Source organism: Pseudopodoces humilis, chromosome 20 (genome assembly GCF_049639895.1).
Source record: "Pseudopodoces humilis isolate 2021_Gansu_Grassland_sample_001 chromosome 20, ASM4963989v1, whole genome shotgun sequence".
In the NCBI taxonomy this organism is placed as follows: domain Eukaryota; kingdom Metazoa; phylum Chordata; class Aves; order Passeriformes; family Paridae; genus Pseudopodoces; species Pseudopodoces humilis.
Genome location: NC_142219.1, coordinates 2,012,204 through 2,020,700, shown reverse-complemented (window position 1 = coordinate 2,020,700; position 8,497 = coordinate 2,012,204). Strand labels below are relative to the sequence as shown.

At 53.2% G+C, this 8,497-nt stretch overlaps 1 protein-coding gene across 12 annotated transcripts in view; it reads right to left on the bottom strand.

The window, feature by feature from the left end:
• Positions 1–5,730: 5,730 nt before the first annotated feature.
• The window catches only part of NCOR2 (nuclear receptor corepressor 2), a 227,114-nt gene continuing 224,347 nt past the window's right edge, over positions 5,731–8,497 (bottom strand). For all 12 annotated transcript variants that reach the window (XM_014253798.2, XM_088064925.1, XM_088064926.1 and 9 more), the window contains 2 exons: positions 7,890–8,069; positions 5,731–7,802 (listed from right to left, as the gene is read on the bottom strand). In XM_014253798.2, coding sequence (XP_014109273.2) covers positions 7,627–7,802; positions 7,890–8,069 — 356 coding nt within the window. In that variant the 3' untranslated portion in view covers positions 5,731–7,626. The remainder of the gene's footprint in view (positions 7,803–7,889; positions 8,070–8,497) is intronic.

Genomic DNA, 8,497 nt, shown 5'->3' with positions numbered 1-8,497 from the left:
GGATGGAGTGTCTTCGACAGCAGCCTCCTGGATGGTGCTGCTCGCTTATTTGCTCTTCATGAAGCCTTCCCTTCCTCCTGTGCCATTGGAGGTGGGAGAGGAACCCCCGAAGCTCCTGGCACTGCCCCTCTCCCACGGGCACCATGTTTTCCACAAATCCTGACCTGCAGCCTTATGGGACAACTGCCTGTAGGCGAGAGCTCAGAACAACCTCTCCAGGACTCCTGCTGGCTCCATGAGTTTCCTCAGCATCTGCTCAGGAGCACTGGGGCTGCCATGGCAATTAATAATGACTAATCTAGATGCACCATCGTTAGCATGGCCAGTGTGGTCAGCACCTCCTCTGCCCTGACTTACCTCAGCAAATACTGCAACAGTTTTCTCCAAGCTGAACATGCATTTAGTCATCAAAGAGATTGCAAATGACTAATAAATATGAAAAGAAGTTGGGGAGCAGCAAAAATTTCTGGACCAAGATCAGTCTTTACTGGCAACTGCTGCTTTTCCTAAGCAAAAGTACCCTGCAGAGTTTAAAACAGCATCTGACTTCAAAGCAGACAGCTCTCCAGATGGAGCTTACCACCCCTGCAACACCCTGTGCTTCGTCAGGTTCCATGCACTTACAGAGGGACACTGGGATTATTTCCAAACGAGGGAAACACAGCGGCCTCCTCGAGCGATGCGTGAGCGATGCACTCCCCACGATGCTGGTGGTGGAACTGATCCCTGGGCTGGCCTCCCGAGCACCACGGGCAGCCCTTTCTGCCTGCACTCCTTTTACAAGGGCCAGCAAGAGGAAAGCCTCACCTGTCAGCTGTGTGTGCAGCTGGGATGAATGCAGTCCCTCCTGGGTGGGATCCAGACACCCTCCTGCACCAGAAAGCAGGACCCAAAAAGTGCTGTGTTTGCAGCACAAGGATTTCACCTTTCAACTCTGTTTCGGCAGATTTCCACTTCAGGGCATGCAGGCAGATGCTGTGAATTTCACAGGGGTGGCTTTGGTCACCCTGGTGCCACCAGGGGAAGGGACCTGCGGCCCAGCAGGGTCTGGCAATGTCCCATACACTGGTGGCTGCCCAGGCTTCACCTCCCCAGGCCCCCCTGCGTCCCTGTTAGGGGATTTCTCCACAGCTGGAGAACCCTACATCCTTAGATTTCATTTCAGGAGTATTTCTGCAAAGTTGGCTGGTCTGTTGGTTTGTTTCCTTGCGCTGCAGGCCCCCAGCCCCTCTGAGCACTTGCCCTTCAGTAACGCCAACACCAATCCCAGATCACTCCAGATACAACTGCTCCAGCCTCCTGTCGGTGGCCAGTGATTTATTACCACTCCACTGCCTGGAGTCCTGACAAATCCTTTTTGGTAATTGCAGGAGGCCAAAAAATGAGAGGATAAATAAACCCGACAATTAATTCAGCTGTTACTCACATATGCACATAGCGCCACTCATTCCCAAGTCCCTTATGAACCCAATTCTCCCCAGATGACACAAAAACCAGGCAGAGCTCAGCCAGCCTGGACACCTTTGCCCAACACCCTGCAGGGTCCCAGGGCTGATAAGAGCCAGGCATCCCACCAAAAGCTGCTCTATTTTCCTTCCAAGTTACTGGCCAGCCTAGCCTGTCTCATCTCCTGCCAAGATCAGCTCTTTAGCCCTCTGCATCATTATCGCAGAGCATATATAATTTCATGGCAAATCACAAGAACTGATGAATGGCTATTTGGATTGCAATTGTCAGGAGAGTACAAAATGCTTCCTGCTGTACAGAGCCCAGGAACAGCCTCTGGCCAAAGGCTCTGCTGGGGCTGCTGTGTGAAGCCTGTGGGCCACCATCATGGGAGGACACAGGGCTGGGTGCTGCCAGCACAGAGGTGTGTGGTATTCTGGTGTGATTTGTACTCTTTGTAAAAAAAGAATCTTGCCCTGCTCATCGCTGGGTACCCCAGGTGCATCGTGCTGGTGCCCAGTGCAGTGTCCTGGGGTACACAACAAGGACAGCCTTCACCTTGTGCCCTTTTCTCCCTGCTCATCACTCAACCTGGCCTAGCTAAAAAGAAAAAAAAAAAAAAACCAACAAAAAAACTTCTTAATTCTTTCCAAAAGAAAAAAATACTCTCTAATCCCAACTAAACACCAATTCATCACCAGAAGGTCACAATGCTCCTGCACTTTCTGTCTGTCCAGGGCAAAGGTAGTATCAGGGGCATCTTTTATCTTCCCTTTCCCCTCAAAAACTCCTGCCACTTAAAATACAAGTGAGTTTGGATTGCTGACATCTTTATATTGCTGGTTTTCAAAGCCATCTGCTTTTGTCTCATTTAATTTTCATCTCTTTATGTAAGAGCTTTGCAAGTAGACCTAAAGTTTGCCATCATTAAATACTAAGTGCTGACCTTGAATTTAGAGTTTTCCCACCTTCTCTTTCTTCAGCATCAGTGTGAATTATTGACCAGGGAGACGGGCTGTCAGCCCTTGTCAGCATTTAAACCCTGATGTGAGAGGTTGAACAGCCTGGCTCCTGTTTGTACTGGTTATTAACTTACTCTAATTGCCTTCAGAGTAGCAAAAGCCTTTCCACAAAGGTTTTTCAGCAAAATCACTGGTCTCAAGAGATCTTTAGGCTAATTTTTAAGAGCCAGCAGTATCTGCCCAGTTCATCACCGTGGCAGCTGGCTGCTGGAGGAGCACATAGAGACAGGAGGAGGCAGATTTGGTCAGTACATACCTGGAGGTATTTCAGAGGGTGTCTCAGCAATCTGGATGATCCAGGGTGAATCTCAGCAGCATGGAGAAAGAAACCTTTTTGATATCCCCTGGGCAGACAAACCAGTCAGGCAGTGCTGGCTCAAGGCAGTGATACACCCCAGCTGAAATGCTCATTGCTGTGCCCAGGAGAACATCATTTGTGTAAAATCCATTCCCGAGCCCCAGGAAATGCAGCAGAAGGCTCTCAAATCACCTAACAGCCACTCAATGGACTGAATTCCATACAGTCATCAATTGGTCCTCATGCACAGCCAACCCTCTCGGCTCAGTGACCCTCACTCATCACTCCCCACCTCAATCCCACCCTCCAGCAGAGGGAAGTGCCCCCCAGCCTATGGCAACAGTGTGGGAGGAGGACCTGGGGCCTCCCAGCTGAACTTAATCCCACAGGATTGAAGTTAATCCCACAGGTGTCGGAGGTAAAGCAATTTAGACCCACAAATAGATCCCAGGGCTTCTTAATTAGGCTTCACTTCTTAATTAGGTAGTCACTTATTAACCTCCCCCAAAACTTCTTAAAGCCCTGGGTCAATGAGACAGGGGTCTAGGGGTGCTCACTGTGCCCTCACACGTGGAAAAACACCTGCTGCCACCACCCCTTTGTCCCCTCAGCCCACTTCACCTCAGACACCCCATCAGTGCCAGCACAGGGACCCCTTAACCCCCCACGGCCTCGCCTGCAGCCGCCTCGGCTGCCCCCTGAGCAGCTCCTCCTGCCCAGCCTCACACACACCCACAGGCAGGAGCTGCTTTCTGCTGCCAAAGAAGTTTTGGGTTGGGTTGGGTTGGTTTGTTTGCTTTTTTTTATTATTTAACCAGCACGGCAGTGGTCGCCCACTGTCCCCCACCGCTCGCCAGTGGGCACGCCGAGCACAGTAACAGTGAACAAACCCGTCACCTTTAGCAGAACCCCCTCCCCTCTGGAGCAAAGCTGTGGAATTATTTACACCTGGTGGTCTCTGCACAGCCCCGGCTGTCGTACAAGTCCCTCCACAGCAGCTGTGCACAGGCTAGGTACACACACAGAGATCTTCCCCTCCCGATACAGTTCAAGAGACAAATTGTCCAGTGATTTGTTTGCGTTTGTACAAGTTACAAAGTTGGTAAATGTCATGTTTAAACTCGGGGTTTTGGAATAGTTTAATGGGAGCTGCTCCTGGATTGCACAACCACAACCAACAGCACAAGGAGGTGCTCTCAGACCCTGCCGTGAGATTTTGGGGTGCTTGGGGATGCCTCGGTGGGGTGAACGAGGGCCAGAGGGGGAAACACCACAACCTACAAGAGCAGCAGCTCCTCCTTTCCCAAAACCACACTCCCCTGGCTCCACGTCCGAGCAGGTAAAGCGGGGCCATCCCCCTGCAGCCCCCCAGCTCCGGGGTGGGATCCCCACCAAGCCGCTCTGGCCTCCTGCCCGCACTGATTTGACACAGATTAATTAACCGGCAGCAGGAGGATGCTCTGCTCCTGCACCACAGCAAGGGGGCTCAGAGCTCGCCAGCAGGAGCTGCTGCTGCTCTAGTTCTCTCTGCAGAGCCCCTCCATCCCTGTCCCTGCTGCTGGCAGCGACAGGAGGGGCTGGGTGGGGATGGGGACACCCAGCTATGGAGACACAGCAAGACAGAGAGTGCCAAAAACAAGCGGTGCTGTGGCCAAGTGTGGGGCTAAGCTCTCAACAAGGGGGGCTCCCCCAAAAGCAGGATCCCACTGGAGCAAAACCCACCTGTCCTGGCCTCAGCTGGTCTCCTGCATCCCTGGGCTGCTCCCCCAGCCTTGGGCAAGCGGGATGGGGACACCTGGCACAGCCAGGGCCTGAGCTCCTGCACAGAGTTGGGAACATCAGCAATGTTGTCATGTTCCCCCGTTCAGGAACAACGCCAAAGGATCCCACTGAGCAGGGGGTGATGCTGCTGGAGCCCTGCAGCATCTCGGTGCCACCAGTGTCACCCCAGCACCTCCACGTCCTCCCAGCCCACAGCACGGTCCCCTCCTGCACACTGCCCTGCCCAGCAGCTGGTGGGCAACATCTGCCCAACCATCCAGCAGCACTGAGCCACAAACCCCACGAGGGCTCAAACAACCTCACCAATACCTCACAGCTCTTGTGCCACGCTCACAGCCTCAGGCACTGCTGTGCTTTGGGCCCCTGGCCAGCCCCAGCCCCTCACCTTGCACACATGGAAAGCAGTGGAAGCGAGAGCAGAGGAGAAACTCGGCTCCAGGACTGGCACTCAAGGGTGGGCCAGGCTCTTCTCTGTCCATGCCAGGGCTCTGGGTGCTGCCCGTGGCTCACTGTGACCCAAACCCTGCCCAGCTGGCACAGACAAGGCAGCCCTGCAGCTCCGGCCGGAGCCCGCGGCCCTTCCCGATGTCCCAGCCCTCGGCTGCAGGGCTGGCACGGGGTGCCACTGGTGAGAGACCCCAGTGCCACCTCGGTGCCTCCATCCCTGGTGCTGGGGAGAGCAGCAGCTCCACCGCCCTTCTCTCGCCCCGCTGGCCACGTCTCGGCCCTCGCTGGGTCACGGGCAGGCTCTGCGGTGCCGCTCTGCCAGCTCTGCAGCCACCATCCACCAGTGCCAGTGCCTTCCTGGACATGTGGAGACACCAAGCAGCACACAGTATTGCTACTGTGCCAAGTGGGAACTTTATTCTTTGTTCTGCTCGGGGATTTTTCTGCTATTTTTTCCGAATCAGCTAAGGAGGCGGCTTTGAAGATGGGTCAGATTTGGATCATTCTTTTTTTTTTTCCCAGCAAAATCTGCAACATTTTAATAGCGTTTTGCCCAGACATCAGCTCTGTGAGTTTGTACAGCTCAGAGCCACGGAGACACCAGCAGCAATAACCTGGGAACGCAAAGACTTTCCACATCGCTTGTGCATTGTCTCGGATTTTTTTCTTAAAAAAAAAAAAACAAACAAGAAACCAAAAAAAAAAAGCACAACAGAAAAGACACAAACATCGATGAACATTTAAAAACCTGTACATTGTAAAAAAAAAACCAAAACAAAAAATAAAACCCAACAGGAAAAAAAAAAAAATCCAAAAAAACAAACCCCAAACAAACAACAAACACCATCATTCTCTTGCTTTGAAATCAGAATCAACCTGGGAACGTTGCAGGGGGAAAAGAAAGATCCGTGGGGAAGGTGACGGCGCCTGAGCCCATGGGGCTGCTGGAGGCTGTGGGGCTGGGCCGGGCTGGGGCTCCTCTAGCGTATAGAATGCAAAGCATTTAATACATTTTATTTTTTTTTCTTTTTTTTCTTTTTTTTTTTTTGCCATTTGTTTTCCCCCCAGAGCGAGAAAGCAGAAGTGAATGAAAAAAAGTCTAATATTTTTGTTCTTTAACCATGTAACTGCAGATATGAGCCAACATCATGGAATGAAAAAAATAATGTAAAGTAGAGCATTCGTGTGTATCACAAAAATACAATAAAAACTTTTTTTAAACTTTTTTTCCTTTTTTTTTTTTTTTTTTTTTTTTAAAGTTTCCTGTGAACTCCCTGCCACGCTGGCCTCCTGCCCACTCTGCCCCTGCCCTGGCCAGCTTGGAGGGCTCTGGAGAATCAACGTCTACAACCGGCAAAGGTGTGTGTAACGGGGGGCCCTGCAACCATGGCAAGATTTTTGTTTGGTTTTTTTGTTTTTTTTTAAACTAAGTACATACATTCTCCTGACTCCCAGATAACTCTGATGGATCATTGTTACCTTTTTTTTTTTTCAAACCCTTCCATACAATGGACAAATGCATCAAAGCCTGCACGTAAGAACAGAACCTCTTTTACAGCATGTAATACTGTGTTTTGTTTAAGTCCTTCCTTGCGTAAAATATTGACATAATTCACTGAAGGTATCAAAAATATACCCTGTAGACCAATACAATTTACAATTGCCTTTTCTCACCATTCAGAAAACAATGCACTTAAAGCAACCGAGCCCCTCGGTGGGCAGCGCGTGAGCCAGCCCAGGGACGTCCCTGCCCGCTCCGAGCGACCCGGGATTGCTTCCATCCAAGGGACCAGGATTTTTTGTGGGGTTTTTTTGTTTTTTGTTTTTTTTTAAGAAACAGCTTTTCACTCCCTCCCCTTCCCTCTCCTCCCAGCCACGTTTGAAGCGTGTCGTCGCGGGGCTGATACGTCTTGTGACACGGCAATGCCGGGCACCGAGCCCTCGGATCAGCCAGGGAACCGACCCGGGGCGTTCTGTCCTGTTTCACTTCTCAACCGTTTTTTTGTGGTTTTGTTGGTTTTTTTTTGGTTTTTTTTTTGTTTTTTGTTTTTTTTCTTTAATCTTTTCTTTAACCCGCTCAAGGTTTTGCAATTCTGAGGCACATCCCCATGGCCGGGTCCGGGGGAGCATCCCACCGCTCGCTGCCAGCTCCGCAGGAACATCCCGCGGGACGGTGCCGGCAGAGCGGAGCGTCCGAGCGGCCCCGGGACGGACACACGGCCGCTCACGGTCCCTCTGGAGCGCGGGGCTCGCCGCCCAGCACGGCTGCCAAGATCGAAGATGGGTTCCTTGGGTTTTGTCTCGTTAAGGCTTTTTCTTTTCTTTATCAGACCGAAGAGGATGCAGAAATTTCCAGATGTTGAGAAAGAAAAAAAAAAATAACCCGAACAAAATTTAAAAGGAAAAAAACCAAACGAACCAACCCCAAACCCATCATCCCCACCAAACTGGCTGGTTGGGAGGGAAGGGGGGAAAAAAAAAATAAGGAAAAGGGAAAAATGAAATAGCTCTGCTCCTGCATCTTCGCTCGTGAGAGCCGGCGAGGCCGGGGTGGTGGGCGCTCGCCCCGGGTGTCCCGCTCGCTTCCCCGTGCCCCGGGTTTGGTCGCCGTCTCCCTGCCCCTGGCTCCTCTCATTCACTGTCCGAAAGGGTTTCGTACTGGGAGCAGAGCAGGGGCTTGGGCTCCTCGTCCCAGGCGTGGTGCTGGCTGCCGGGGGTGCCCTGCGGCAGCGGGGCGCTGGGGGCTGCCGTCACCACCCCGCTGGGGAGCCGCATGGTGAGCGGGTTGTAGGGGAACGGCGTCGAACCTGCGCGGGAGGAGGAGGCAGAGTCAGCACCGTGCCTGTTCCCCCGCTCCCCCTGCCAGGGGGGCACTTGGGGACATCGAGCCCTACCTGCAGACGATGGCCTGTCCTCCCAGACGCGGTTGGTGAGGGGAGTCCTGCGGTTGCAGTCCCCCTCCGAGTGCACCGAGGAGACGGAGGGCGGCCGCTCGCCCGCCGACAGACCGGGCGCCGGGGACTTGGCCTTGCGGCTGTTGGGTCTGGCAGCGATCTTTGGCTTCCCCCCTCCTCCTGCAAAGAGAGGCACCCGCTCGTCACCCGGCTCGTGGTGACAGGACTCGGGGACGGGGAGGGGCTGCGGAGCGCTTCCCTTTGAGGAGCTTTGCAACAACGGCCCGTGGCAGGAGCAAAGCTCGCCCTGGCCATGGGATGGGTGGGACGCAGCGGCTGGAGGAGGGTTCTGCCCACCCCAGGCTGCTCCACTTTGTGGGCTGATGCCACCGAATGTCCCGTGGAGGGACCTGAGGCCGCAGAGGCTGTGTGGCTTTGGCCATTTCTCTGCAGGATCTGCTCCCGAGCAGGCTCGTGGCTCAGCCCATCAGCTCCCTGTGCTGCGCCACATACACGGGCAGCTGGCAGCGACCCCCAGCAGCCACACTCCCCCTGCTCACGGTCTACAGGGCCAGGATGGTATTTCAGCCCTCCTTATAACAGAACCC